This window comes from Mytilus californianus, unplaced genomic scaffold (assembly GCF_021869535.1).
Source record: "Mytilus californianus isolate M0D057914Y unplaced genomic scaffold, xbMytCali1.0.p SCAF_2, whole genome shotgun sequence".
NCBI classification, from domain to species: Eukaryota; Metazoa; Mollusca; class Bivalvia; order Mytilida; family Mytilidae; genus Mytilus; species Mytilus californianus.
Genome location: NW_026262668.1, coordinates 120,938,862 through 120,954,351, shown reverse-complemented (window position 1 = coordinate 120,954,351; position 15,490 = coordinate 120,938,862). Strand labels below are relative to the sequence as shown.

Sequence of the window (15,490 nt, the reverse complement as noted above, 5' to 3'; positions counted from 1 at the left end):
CTTCTTTTTTTAATTTTTAAATATGAAGAATATGTATAAGATAATGTATGTATCTGTTTTCATCAAAGTCAAAGTATGAATAAACGAATGGAGATATATATGGAGCGGGCATAATGGAATATAATATTTTGATTCATTTGCTTAATACTATGCTCTAAGTGTACTCTTGTTATGTCAATTCGATGCTTTATTTGTAGAACTCTCAGCCATCTTTATTATTTAAGCGTGTTTCCAGACCCAACGACGAGGACGTGGTTCTACCTTGGGGTCCATATAATTTTTTTTTTTTTTTTTTTAATTATTTTTAGTCATTATATAGTAATATGTACATTCCTATCTAACATAATATTTATACATTTTGTACATGGTGGTCCCATTTTGATAAGCCGTAGATTTTTACCACTAAGGTTCACTGTATTTTTGCCCTTTTTGAAGTTGTAGTTTTAGCATTTTTAATACGTTTCCGTTGGCAAGGTTTACGTGCACATGCACTTGTTTTGGGGATTGTCAGCCCACCATCTGTTGAAGTGGTGGACTCTGGGATTGCGTTTAACTTTCTCCCATGAGTCAAGAATTTTTGCAATGCAAAAGCCTTTTCTTTCTCCGATCATTAATCTGCCATAGAGCTTTTGTGCATTGAAAATGGCTTACTGAGGAGCTTAGCTCAAAGTCTCCATGTCCATAAAGTGCGCCATTGACAAGACTTTCTTGCAACTTTATTTCTTTGTGAATTTTATTAATTAACTCTGGAAGTTTCTCAGGCTTCCAATCTTGATTTAGTTTCAAGATGTGATTGATTGATTCACAATTATTGTTTTTCCATTGCAATGGAATTCTCGACTCTGTTTTTCGAGCATTGTACACGTAATCCCTTATAGTAGGAATAACTTTTTGCGTAAGATATGGACCAACGAGGTCTTCATATTTTCTTTCAATATCAGTAACCTCAGTGGAAAAATCTACCGTCGTATCTGCTTCTATCAGACCGTTATCCCCAAATAAGTCTGATAAAATTTGTTTTGCGTTCTTGTCATTTACGCCAACCTTTGTTCTCAAATGCCTTGTAACATTTTCACTCAAGTGCCTTGTGCACAATGTGAGTTCAGATGTTGGAAAACTGTCTTTGATAGCTTTTACTAAAGCCTTTTCCTCATCTGAACCAATCACAAGATTGCTATAACTAAGCAAGGTATCACTTATTGTTGTATCAAGCACTGAGGCAATTTTCTTTTCCTCTTGTTTGATTTCAGTTCTTTGTATTTCACAATTTGTGTCAATATTTTCAGGACAATGATGCACAAATAATTCATTTTGCGAGCTTAATATATATTGCACGAAAAGAGTTTTAAAAAACAAATTATAAGATAAATAATATGTTCTAAAACACAAGGAAAAGTAATCTCATAATACAATAATTAAACGTAATACTGGCTGTTATACATAATAGATGATAAAATATTATGTAAATAATGTTTCATTTTTTTCTATCAATTTTAACTTTCTTGTCGCTAAAATTATTTTCTTTTGCATATTCTTTTAATATTTATTGCAATAATTAATTTTAATTAAAAAAAATATGTTTTCTTGTCGCTAAATAGTTTCTTGTCGCTTCTTGTCGCTAAAATAATTCTTGTTGTCGCTTCTTGTCGCTTGTTGACGCTTCTTGTCGCTAAAATTCTTGTTGTCGCTAATTAGTGAGACCGCTGAAAAGGTTTTTTAAAACATCGAAGAGATCCACAAAAATCAGAATCGAAAAACGCTTCAAAATAAATGCAAAACTCAGCTGTCACATGCCCTCAGAAGCTGGATATTTAAATAGCTATACATCTACATATCACACTCAATCATTTTATTCAACAAAAAACTTATTTTAAATTACAAAAACATAATAGTACCAGAGTTAACTAGAAGAATAACCACCTGACAGGATATTAAGTTGTCGTTGCGGTTACACTGTAGACAAACTGACAAATGTACATTTCCTGAGTTATATCTACATATACACAATTCTCCATATTACGCAGGATTAAACTCGAGATCAAATGTGCATGTATTTCCCCTGAAGAGATGCAAGGGAAAGCATATGAGTTAGTCAATCAACTGGCTTTACTTCTCAGAAAAAATGGTAATGGTGTTTATTATTTTTGTTTCTATACTTACATTAGTTGATGAAGTTCTATTAGATTGATTAAATAAATTTTATTTTACAAAACATATAATTGTACAGAAGAGCTGGATTCTTATTAGAAAATCACATCGTCTCCCCTGGACCTCTGTGTTTCTAGTTGGCACACTAACCTAATGAGCTAAAAAAGTACTTTCCTTGCTAAGCTGCTTATGACTGGCTAAGTATCTGCTACTAAAGAGAAGCAATCCCGTCACACTTCCCCAACCTCTAGAGTCATCATACCACTATGACCCTCACAACACAAACCGTTTCTAGAAATCCTCACTAACCAACATGGATTTTTTTATCATGTTTAAGTTGAGCCCCAAATGTAACTGGAGAGCAAGATTCTTATTAATAAATCACATTGTCCATTAATTTCTCAAACCTTGGACATTTGTGTTTCAAGGCAACTCTTGGACAGACTTAATTAAAAATACTTTCCAAGCTCAATCGCTTACGGCTGACTAAGTATGTCTATTAAAAGCTCAATAAAGCTTATTTTATGTCCTAGTTTGTATACTGTGGGACTCTAAATAAAGCTAATTTATTATTTATTACTACTAAAGGGAAGCAATCCCATCACATAATACTACAGATTGAGAACTAGGTCTTGTGAATTCTTTGAAAATGTTAAAATACAAAATAATATAAAACTAGTGAATAATACCTGGAATACCTTATTAAAGGGTAAGGATCCGGAAATTTTTCCACACAATTTCAGTCATTTTGAGATGATTGAAAAGTTGGTGTCCCTTTCCAAATTGTCGATGTCAACTTGACTAGATTCATAGCATCAACGATCTTGTATTGCTGTTTCATCACATTTACTAAGTAAATGTTTACCATTACCATGAAGAACAGTTTAGGGAAGGCAATAGGTGTAAAATTGAAATGATTTTAATGACTCAAAATGGTAAATCTCTCAGACATTGCTTACGTTTCTTTCGATTTGACAAAAGTTAAAACTGGAAGTTTGCGATAAAGTTAAAGTAATAATAATTCCGGATTCATTTCCATGATTTGTTTTGTTTATCAAATTGACAGTAAATCACCGGCTTTTTATGGCTTTTTTATTTTATTACCTTTAAAAGTGTTTGAATGTAACAGACAATAGTTGCACTTATTGACTTGCAAGCCAATGATACATTTTTGTACATCAGTGTATATTCCACTTTTATCAATGCTTAAAGGGGCACTAGCTGTCAAATTCATGTTCACCGATTTGACTCAAATTCTCATATTTGATTAATAACAATGTAAAACATTTATTCAAATTATAAAAAGTCTAAAATAAACAATATTCTGGGCATGGGCTCGATAATATGTAGCTTCGTTTCGTGTGTATTTTAGTCTAGACGCCATCTAATTAACTGATGAGTTGACCCCAAGGACCCCTGATTGCCATATAAGCGATATAAACATAAATAAAGATATAAATAGATAGCAGAATCGTGCATTTGGTTTTTTCTAGGTCTGTTTAATTTCATATTATAGATTAAAAATATATGGTAATCATCGTTTTTACCTGTATAAGAATGATTTTTTGTGGATCGAATCAGTCAATCAAATGATTTACCTTTGTTTCATTTTCAATGTTGACATTCTTTTCCTTTAAATAATTGAACACACACAATGCATGCGGTATCCATCTCTAGCCAAGGGGTTAAATTGAAGTTCACATGAATACGGATTCAATGAGGTCGAATTATTCACTTGCAAGTGAATAATTCATCCTCAATGTTTCTTAGCTTATTTTGACAAATTGAACCATACTGGTTGCTAAAATCGATATACTATTTCACTATTTCACTTTCATTAATGATTGAACAAAAAAAAATCATATTTAATATTTTTAAATTTTTATATATCTTGTAGCTAGTGCCCCTTTAAAACAAAACAAAAAAATCCTATTTTAATTTTTGTCCAATTCATGGCTAATGCCCCTTAAAGAAGTTATTTAGATTTCCATGTTTTAAAACATCATAGTGGAATTTCTAGAAAAAAAGACAAAAGAATCAATCATACCAAGATCACCCCTCTTTCTGTGATTTTTTTTTAATTCTCAAAATATGTATGTCATATGTCAACATTTTACTTATTTTTTCATAAAACATCAAGGCCATGACATGAACAATGTGAAGCAATCCAAACCCCCCACCCCACCCCAAAAAAATCAAATGGTCCATGCCTAACTTTAAGAGTGTTTGGGGGTGGGAGTGAGGTTAAACATGTTTTTGAGTGATCAACCCATTCCTTGTTCTGGGACAGTGGTGTAACAATTGGATATGGCTGGACTCATCAGATTGGCACAAAGCACAAAAACAATTAACATATAGACATAAGACAATTACATTGTGTAGTATTGATTAAAGAGTTCTCACATAAACTTAAAACTAGTTCTAAGCCAATTACAAATAAAATGGGTAAATAATTATGTTCTCCCAGACTAAAATGACCATAGTCATTTGTTGTGTTCATGTTTCTATATACAAAAGGCATTCAATGAACAATAGCATAATTGCATTTATGAAAATGCCTAAATATCTTAAATATAAAACTTATGCATTGATTAAGTACACCTACATGTAAATAATTAACGAAGAAAAGTATTGTCATTCCTCTTATGATAAAATATTTTATCAAACCTTTTATGTAATTAGACTTTTTAAGAAATGATTTATGACAGCCTGTGGTTTTTAGAAGATATGACAACAGGTAGGCCTTGTTTTGTTTTTTTTATTTCCAAAAAAAGGCTTACCTGTTGTAAAATAGTATGATAGGGAAAGGAGGTTTAAAAAAAAGACTAAATACTTGCTGCAGTGGACAACCCAATTTCTGAAAATATGATGTTTCCATCCACAATACATATTGTGATATCAATTTGTAGGGGTGGTTGATAGGAGTATTTTACCATAATTATGCCCCCGCCATAGGGGTGGGGGCATTAAGTTTTACCCTTGTCTGTCTGTCCGTCCGTACTTCCCAAAATTGGTTTCCGTTCTCTGTTTGCCTCAACCAAATGTTATGAAACTTATACACAATGCTTATTACCACAAAACACAGATCAAGTTTGAATTTTTGTGGCGTCACTTTAACCGTTCTAGAGTTATGCCCCTTTATAAATGGAAAAATTGCAAAATTTTTATTTTCTTCTAAATGTCAAGTAATTTTTAAAATTGGAGTTATCTTCCTTTGTCAATGATTATAGTTGAATCAACTACAATCAATGCTTTATACAATGCAATGTTTAATTTTGACTTCCACTGATAAAACACAGATCAAGTTGAATTTGGGTAGTGTCACTTTAACCATTATTGAGTTATGCCCCTTTATAAATCGAACGATTGCAAAATTTTTAGTTTCCATTCTGTAACTTAAGTTTGCCCAAACCAAACATTATGAAACCTATACACAATATTCATTACCACAAAACTAAGATCAAGTACAAATTTTTTGTTTACGTTTTCTAACTTTAGTTTGCCTCAACCAAATGTTATGAAACTTATACACAATGCTTATTACTACATAATACAGATTAAGTACGAAATTTGGTGGCGACACTTTTACCATTCTTGAGTTATGTCCCTTTATAAGGCCAAGTAAATTTAATTAGTAGATTTTCATCCAAATTTTTGAAAAAAATGGGGTGGGTGGGAGGATTTTATATTTTATTTTTTATTAGATATGAAACGCTCTTGTGACGTGTTCTTCATATATGCAAGTGTAATAATAAGGTTCTATCATGTATATACATGTATAACGAATCAAACATACAAAGAAATGCAAAAACCAAAATTTAAAACAGGATGTTATTAATGAAACGAAATTATCGACAGTTACCGGTAACGAAAATGAACAAAATCCGGAAATCGTAAATTTTTCAAAATAAAAAAAATTGGGGCGGAACGATTTCAGAGGGGCGGGCGGGGATGAAAATCTATCAATTAATTTTAATTGGCCTAAATATAAACATGATAAAAATTGCTGAATTTTTTAGTTTGTCTCAACCAAATGTTATAAAACTTATACACAACTGTTCTAGAGTTATGCGTGTTTACAAATAGAAAAATTGCTGAATTTTTAGTTTCTGTTCTCTACTTAAGTTAGCCTCAACCAAATGTTATGAGACTTACACACAATGCTAATTACAACAAAATCAGATCAAGTTCAAATTTGGGTAGCATCACTTTTACTGTTCTTCAGTTATGTCCCTTTATACTTATATATAGTCTAGTCAATTTAGTGAACAACCTGCAACTAATTGCAACACAGAGTTTTTCTCTGAAAAACAAGTCAGTTACTATCTATGAACAACATACTAAAACTATACAAAAATATATTTTGCGGAAAGTGGTGTAATTTATAAAAATGTTTAGTAGTAAAAGTAAGGTTATTTGAGTTGCTTCCCCTTATTTCCCAAAGTTGAAAAAAATAAAATTATACAAAAAATGTTCTGTATTTTTTAAAACAGTTGAAATAATACAATACAATACATAATTATTTCAATTTAAAAGAATAATATTACAAATGAATCACTTTCCTGTCTCAAAATTTGTATAATTGAATAAAGATATAGACCGAGATTGTGTTCTGCTATTTTACAATCTAAGAATCTAATTCCCCAAAGTAGTGTTGGTAAGTAACCTATAATTGGAAAACTGTACTGAATTTAAGTTACCAACTTAGTCACATTCTTACTTGGTATTTGAAAGAATTCTGCCCCTGTGTTAAAGGCACAGACAGTTAATTTTTTGTTGGGGGAGGCATTCCAGAAACACATGTTTTGTTCTTTATAAAAAAAAATGTTATTGCAAGATTCAAAGTCTTTAATGTATTTTCCCCACAACTTTAGAAAGAAAACAATATATTTTTTTCATTTACCTTCTGGAATAAACATGTTAAGATTTAGAATCCAACAATGTTTCATAAAAAAATAAGAATGATGAGTGCTAAATGATTTTATGTTAAATATTTTTTCACAAATGAAAATTTCAGGCTCCTCGAAGCAAATAGCTACTTATTTATATTTTAGTCAGTGCCAACAGTATTTATTCATCAACTGTAATTACTAAGCTTTGAACTAGCTATGAGAACTCAGTGTCTTTTTGTTAATTGGTCATATACTCCGTGCTGATCTTTTTGAGTTGAGTACTTTCCAACTGGTTTTTACAATTTGTTCTTACGTTGTTTGCTATTTAAATAAAATTGAGAATGGAAATGGGGAATACTGTATGTCAAAGAGACAACAACCCGACCAGATCAAGAGCAGATAACAGCTGAAGGCCACCAAGGCCACCAATGGGTCTTCAACACAACGAGAAAATCCCGCACCAGGAGGTGGTCCTCAGCCGGCCCCTTAATAAAAACTGTTCCTGATTATTGGAGGGTTGAGTTTTAACATTAATCAGGCCTTTGAGTTTCTCGTTTGACTTGTTTTATATTTTGATGATGAGCTATAGTTGTTTACATCCACACCCACATCATTGATATCTCTTGTGGAAAGTTTTCTCATTGGCAATCATACAACATCTTCTTATGTTTTTAAAGTGGGGAGATTTTATAATAAGTGATGGTTTCATTGGCAAGCAATCAAACTTACTGCCAAGAGATCACTGATAGAGTTTAGTGGACCTTAAAATTTAAACATTTATATTCTTTTGGCATGAGGTGTATTTTTTTAAATATTTTTATAGTTTCGTTCAAATGAGTTGAATACAGGTCAGCATTCCGGAAGCAGAAAACAGTGTCTTTAACATTGATATATCTGTAATAGAGTATACTTATGAATAAAGAGAGATTTGAGGTTTTTAAAGTCAATGAGAAAGCAACCCAAACGATTAACAAAAACCAACAGACATACTTTCAGATAAGACATGACTATCTAAACGCTATCTCTGGCCATCAAAGTCGCCCACAGACACTACAAATTTTGATTCATACACAGATGATGCATGATAATTTTTTTACAGTTCTTAGCCTAAGCTGATTATCTTTTATTAAATTAATTCAATGAGATATATTAAATAAAGAACTTGGTAATGTTTTTTCTTTATATACTAGTAAGTATATATATACATGTATCTTTGACCATAATATTTTCATATAGCAGACAACCCATGTTAGTTCTTTGTCATTACCATTTGGTTGATGTTTTAGACCACCACATACATTCAGGTTTATAGGGTACACACATAAGGCGCTGTTCCTATTAACACTTCCTCCAGGAAGTGATCCCATTAATTCATTCAACAGTGCTTATCTCATTTTCAACATCCAAAATTGGACCACTTTAGTACAATTACTATTTAAATTCAAGCTCTTGAGGTAAACTTATAATCCTATTGACAAAGCTGCTCTTGAAATTGCCTTTAACAATATAAGATCTACATTTAACTTTTGATCTATGAGTTTGACTGTCCCTCTGGTATCTTTTGCCCCTCTTTTAATGCTAATTCTGTGAACTAGTATATGTTCCTAAATTTTAAAAGCTTATATATATGAAATTAAACGTGGATATTGATAGAGCTTGCTAAATAAAATTAGCAACACATTAAGAGAAATCTGCAATCACATCGTCTGTGTTTAACTGTGACTTTATGCAATTCATATATTGTAAAAGTAGCTAATGAAAAAATACACAAAAAGGACTACAGTCAATAACGATGCAAGGACACTAGAAAAATGAATTTTCCAGCAATTAAAAATCAAAGTCAGTAACCAAACTGATTTACAGTTATTTTTTAACACAATCATTTTTTGTTTATTATACCTACACGTATGATTACTATAAATACATATCCGAATCATAAGATAAAATTTCAAACTTCCACAAAATGCACATATTTAAAACTGAGTTTTACTGTGTGTTTGTTTATTCTATATTGTCTAGAGAAACTAGGGGAGGGTTGAGTTCTCAAACAACATGTTTTACCCCTGCTACATTATTGCACCTATCCCAAGTCAGGAACCTCTAGCCTTTTTTGTCGAGCCTTCGACTTAAGTTGAAAAAGCGAGACATAGCGATCCTACATTCCGTCGGCGGCGTCCACAAATATTCACTCTGTGGTTAAAGTTTTTGAAATTTTAATAACTTTCTTAAACTATACTGGATTTCTACCAAACTTGGACAGAAGCTTGTTTATGATCATAAGATAGTATCCAGAAGTAAATATTGTAAAAATAAAATTCCATTTTTTCCGTATTTTACTTATAAATGGACTTAGTTTTTCTGCCGGGAAATATTACATTCACTCTGTGGTTAAAGTTTTTAAAATTTTAATAACTTTCTTATACTATTTTGGATTTGTACCAAACTTGGACAGAAGCTTGTTTATGATCAAAAGCTAGTATCTAGAAGAAAATTTTGTAAAAAAATAAATCTATTTGTTCCATATTTTACTTTTAAATGGACTTAGATTTTCTGCCAGGAAACAACACATTCACTCTGTGGTTAAAGTTTTTAAAATTTTAATAACTTTCTTATACTATTTTGGATTTGTATCAAACTTGGACAGAAGCTTCTTTATGATCAAATGCTAGTATCTAGAAGGAAATTTTGTTTTCTTCCAGATAAAATTACATTCAGTCTGCAGTTAAAGTTTTTAAACATTTATTAGATTCATAAACTATCCTGGATTTTTACCAAACTTGGGCTGAAGCTTCTTACAATCAAAAGATAGTATCAAGTGGAATATTTTTATTGATTTACTTTCTCGTTTTTGTAGAGCCTGCGTTAACAGAAAAAGTAGGCGAGACACTGGGTTCCGCGGAACCCTTACGAATTTTTTGTCTTGAGTGTGTTTTATTTTTGTGATAATTTTGGTTCATTTGTATGTACAGGGGTTTAGGGTGCTGAACTAGTGTACAAAATAATTAAGGGGTCAGCTGAAGCCCACCTCCGTGTGCTGGATTTACTTGCTATGTTAAAGACTCATTAGTGGCCTTGTTTTCTCTTTGACACATTCCCTGTTTCCATTCTCCATTTTTTTGTTTTTAAAAATCAAACTAGAAATAACCAAGGTTTTAAAATTTTCATTTTATATGCCCCTCACTTTTTCTGTCTGTGCGTCTGTTTGTTCGTCCGTCTGTCCTGCTTCAGATTAAAGTTTTTTGTTAAAGTTTTGGTCAAGGTATTTTTTGATGTATTGAAGTCCATTCATATTGAAACTTAGTACAAATGTTCCCTATGATAAGATCTTTCTAATTTAAATGCCAAATTAGAGTTTTGACCCAATTTCACAGTCCACTGAACATAGAAAATGATAGTGCGGGTGGGGCATCCGTGTTCTATGGATATATTCTTGTTTTGTAGTTACAAAACATGTAGAGTGTAAAACAAAATATTTCACACAACAAATTGATTATTATTGATATCGATAACAAGAGGAATACATATGCGATAAACATAAGATAATATAGTCTGTCTATAAAGATCCTATGTTAAAAGTTTTAACCATGAAGAATCGAGTTTTTTATTTCCATTTTTCACAATTTTTCTCTCCAAATCACATTTTACACAAGAATTACAATTTTTTAAATACTAATAACTATAGGACTTCTTAAGATAAACATCAGATAGTATTCTCTATTTTCTGTTAAGATTCCAATTTGAAAGTTTTAACCATCAATAACCGAGATATCTTCATTTCCAGTTTTCCGGGGTTTCGGTCTTAAAACATATATTCAACCAAATTTACCCAAATATTAATATTGATAACTAAAGGACTTCACAAATAAAACATAAAATAGTATGTTTTTTTTCTATATAGATCAAATATCAAAAATATTAACCATTAACAACGGAGATTTTCTACGTTTCCAGTTTTCAGCGTTTTTTCACTAAAAATCACTCATTTCACCTCAAAATTACTTCAATATGAATAATAATAAGTAGAGGACTACATAATACTCTATTAAGATAAGGTTTCCTGTCTTCAACAAGCTTTAGGTCTAAAAATGTAACCATAAATAACAATTTTTCTTCTTTTCCCGTTTTCAGCATTTTTTCTCTAAAAACCACATATTTCACCCCGAAATAACCTTTTCCGCAAATTATATCAATGTATAGTTTTAGTATGTTGTTAGTACAAGTCTATATTATAATTTGCACTAAAAAAACCTTGTGTTGCAATTAGTTGCAGTTTGAGCGATTTTAGAGCTAAATTGACTAGGCTACTATATGATATTGAAGCGTGAGCATCATCTGTGTCCACATGTGGACACTATCCACATTTATTCTAAAATAAATTCTACCGTAGAAAGAATTTCTAGTAAACAAGGTAAATGAAGCCAACTGCACTACATAAGATGGCATTTTGATTTAAAGCATGTGATGAACTTATCAGTTTAGTTTTAAGGTTATTCCTCTATGATGAATTATATTAGGATATATAAATTCATGAAATGTAGCTTGAAGTTAAAGTAGAATATGAATAAAACATGTAATGCATTTCCAAGGTTTCAGTTTTCTTGAAATACATATGTATCAATGATAATTAATTCAGATAAAAAATTGGCAAAACTATGTTTATTGCACTTACATATACTTTTGTAATCCTAATTTCAGGTGACAGAATTTTAAATGGTGAAAGTAAATTAAGCCTTACAACACAGTCCTTGTCTTTACTAAATGTTTCATTCAGAAGATACAGTGATGCCAAAAATAATGAACCAAGTCGTAATAGGTCACACAGAGACCAGATGGAGAAATGGAAGTTTAATGTTCAGTACCTTCATGATTTTATTACAAAGACTATTTCACTTAAGGTAATATGTATATAAGAGTAGAGCTTTGCATACAATAGGTTCATTATATGTATTTTGCATGACAAATTTCATCTGAATCGATTTATATATATGTGCCTCTATCATATATACATGTTTGACATCTGTACACTCCAAACTGAATCTCGCTGTTGGTAAAATGGGAAAGTGAAATGGGCTTGAGACATTTAAGAAATAAGCTTCAGAATTTTCTTAAAATAATGATTTCAAGCTTATGCTTTAGATAAACAAGATGGAGACTTTCCTAAAATGAGATTACTCTAAGCTTTTTCTATTTTTTTAAGCACTAACCTACACAGTTTATTCTACTTACTTGAGATGTTAAACATAGTATTGTAGATCAACTCTGAAATAAATTTTATTTACTTTTTCTTGTAGTTTTTATCAAGTTATAAAATCAAAGCCTCCAATAAGTATGGTGAACAAATTTTGCTCACTCTGTTTGCATTCAGCATTGTAAATATTGTGGCATGTGTCTTAAGCTTCCTATAAATATGTATCTTTTAACAATTTAACATTTTTCTTCTGAAAGAAAGTTATGAATTTTAGCATAAGAAGAGGGTTCATGTAAAAAGTCTTGTTGTTACACCACCAATTCAAAATCCTTATATATTAAACCAAATTTGTGAATTTCACAGCTCTCTTTTAACTTCAAGAGAACCATGCATAATTATGAATTGTACATTTATATCAACTTTTCAAGTAAACGGCTTGTAGCAACACATAACTTTCCGGTAGTCACCTACTATTAAATAGCACTCTGGTTTCCTAAAAAAAAAACTCCATAAACATACTATGTTCCTTATCTACCCTTAAATACATGCACAAATAAATTTGGGCTCAAAATGGTCAAAATATATTTCTCTTTCAGCAAAAGATCTGATCATGTAAATTCATTTGCTAGTATGATTTACATCAAAGCTCTATTTTCTGTCAGAGTAGGGCTACTATTACATATGTTCTAAATGTGATTATGTGACAGCTACATGTACATAAGCATGAACAAGTTTTTTTTATGCCCCCGTCATAGCGGTGGGGGCATTAAGTTTTACCCTTGTCCGTCTGTACATACGTACGTACATCCCAAAATTGGTTTCCGTTCTCTAACTTGAGTTTGCCTCAACCAAATGTTATGTGAAACTTATACACAATGCTTATTACCACAAAACACAGATCAAGTTTGAATTTTGGTGGCATCACTTTAACCGTTCTAGAGTTATGCCCCTTTATAAATCGAAAAATTGCAAAATTTTTAGTTTCCGTTCTCTAACTTTAGTTTGCCTCAACCAAATGTAATGAAACTTATACACAATGCTTATTGCCACAAAACACAGATCAAGTTTGAATTTTAAGTGGCGTCACTTTAACCGTTCTAGAGTTATGCCCCTTTATAAATGGAAAAATTGCAAAATTTTTAGTTTCCGTTCCCTAACTTTAGTTTGCCTCAACCAAATGTTATGACACTTATACACAATGCTTATTGCCACAAAACACAGATCAAGTTTGAATTTTTAGTCGCGTCACTTTAACCGTTCTAGAGTTATGCCCCTTTATAAATGGAAAAATTGCAAAAACAAAAATTTATTTTCTTTTAAGTATTAAGTAATTTTAAAATTGGAGTTATCTTCCTTTGTCCATGATTATAGTTGAATCAACTACACAATGCAATGTTTAATTTTGACTTCCACTGATAAAACACTGATCAAGTTGAATTTGGGTAGTGTCACTTTAACCATTATTGAGTTATGCCCCTTTATAAATCAAACGATTGCAAAATTTTATTTTCCATTCTGTAACTTAAGTTTGCCCAAACCAAACATTATGAAACCTATACATAATATTCATTACCACAAAACTAAGATTAAGTACAATTTTTTTGTTTCCATTTTCTAACTTTAGTTTGCCTCAACCAAATGTTATGAAACTTTTACACACTGCTTATTATTACATAATACAGATTAAGTACGAAATTTGGTGGCGACACTTTTACCATTCTTGAGTTATGTTCCTTTATAAACATAAAATTGCTGAATTTTTCGTTTCCGTTCTCTAACTTTAGTTTGTCTCAACCAAATGTTATAAACTTGTACACAACCGTTCTAGAGTTATGCATATTTACAAAAGAAAAATTGCTGAATTTTTAGTTTCTGTTCTCTACTTAAGTTAGCCTCAACCAAATGTTATGAGACTTACACACAATGCTTAATACCACAAAACTCAGATCAAATTCACGTCACGCTTACCGTTCTTCAGTTATGTCCCTTTATAACTATACAGTGATATTGTTGTCTCTTTTCAAAACTACCTCTACCGTTTTTTTTGGGGAAAAATGCATAATTTTTATTGAAATTGGGAAGTTTTTTTTTTTTTTTTTAAACACATCCCCGTTTTTTGCTGAATTAGGCTGTCATTTTTGCACATTTATTTCACGTATATTTTGATTGTCAGACATTTTCAACCTAGGTACTTTTTGGGGAGGGGAAAGAAACGGAAACAATGATGGTACTTAATTCATTGAAAACCACATGTGTTACAAACACTGTGATGATTCTGATCAGAAACCCAGATCTCAAAAGCGCTTTCATAATATCAAAATAATTTCATGAATACGAATTTTAGGCTGTGTTTGGATATACACCAGAGGTGGCCTTTGGTTATCCATAGGTACCTTTGGTTTGATATTCTATATATCAAAATATCAAACCATTGGTATCCAAAGATACCTATGGGTAACCATAGGCTGCTTTAGGCGTATATCCAAACACAGTCAGGCATACATTACTACAAATGCCATCACTGTTTGGGAAAAATGTTAAACTTTTGGAGGAATTTTATGCCATTTTTTATACTAATTGGGAATTTTCTCTAGGGGAAAAAGCGGAATTTCGGATGTAATTTGAGGCAAACAATATCACTGCTATATGATATGCAAGCGGGGGCATCATCTGTGTCCACATGTGGACACTATCCACATTTATCTGTATTTGTCGTAACTTTTTTAAAACAAGGGCAAAAATATTTCAACATTTTATTTACACACTATAGTCAAAGAACCATGACTTGTAATAACGATAATAAAGATGTAATTTCCTTTACAGATAACACACAGTACAGCAACTATGCAAGGTCCAATATTGATATCCAGGTTCCGCAGTGTTGAAATTCTGGAACTAAAGAAAGTTCCAATTCATATGTTAGAAGGACTGCACAGGCTTCGGGGACAAATAAAAATTATTATTGTTTCAAGATGTCTTAATTCTTTACAAGTAAATATATTGTACATAATAAAGCTAAACAATAATTCTATGTTAAACAAATTTTCATAATCATATTTTTAGAAAAATTGTAAACAATGAATTTTATGTTTGATTGAAGTTATTTTTACATCATGCATAATTGTTTACATGCCAATTAGGAAGATAAATTTGATAGAATTTAACAATTGTTGATTCATTTTGATATAATTCAGATCAATAAAATAGGATAAATTTGAATCCTGTGAAAATATCTTGTACTGAATGTCACAAAAATAATTGT

General features: G+C 31.2%; 1 protein-coding gene across 6 annotated transcripts in view; it reads left to right on the top strand.

Moving 5' to 3' along the window:
* The first annotated feature begins 1,709 nt into the window (after positions 1-1,709).
* LOC127728681 (serine/threonine-protein kinase 11-interacting protein-like) overlaps positions 1,710-15,490 on the top strand; it is a 480,863-nt gene continuing 467,082 nt past the window's right edge. For 4 of the 6 annotated variants that reach the window (XR_007994314.1, XR_007994315.1, XR_007994312.1 and 1 more), the window contains exons 1-3: positions 1,710-2,125; positions 11,736-11,935; positions 15,052-15,219. Coding sequence is in view for 2 of the 6 variants with exons in the window: in XM_052236288.1 (XP_052092248.1) it covers positions 2,068-2,125; positions 11,736-11,935; positions 15,052-15,219 (426 nt within the window). In the remaining 4 variants the exon portion in view is untranslated. The remainder of the gene's footprint in view (positions 2,126-11,735; positions 11,936-15,051; positions 15,220-15,490) is intronic. The other 2 variants (XM_052236288.1, XM_052236287.1) reach the window with 1 other exon arrangement.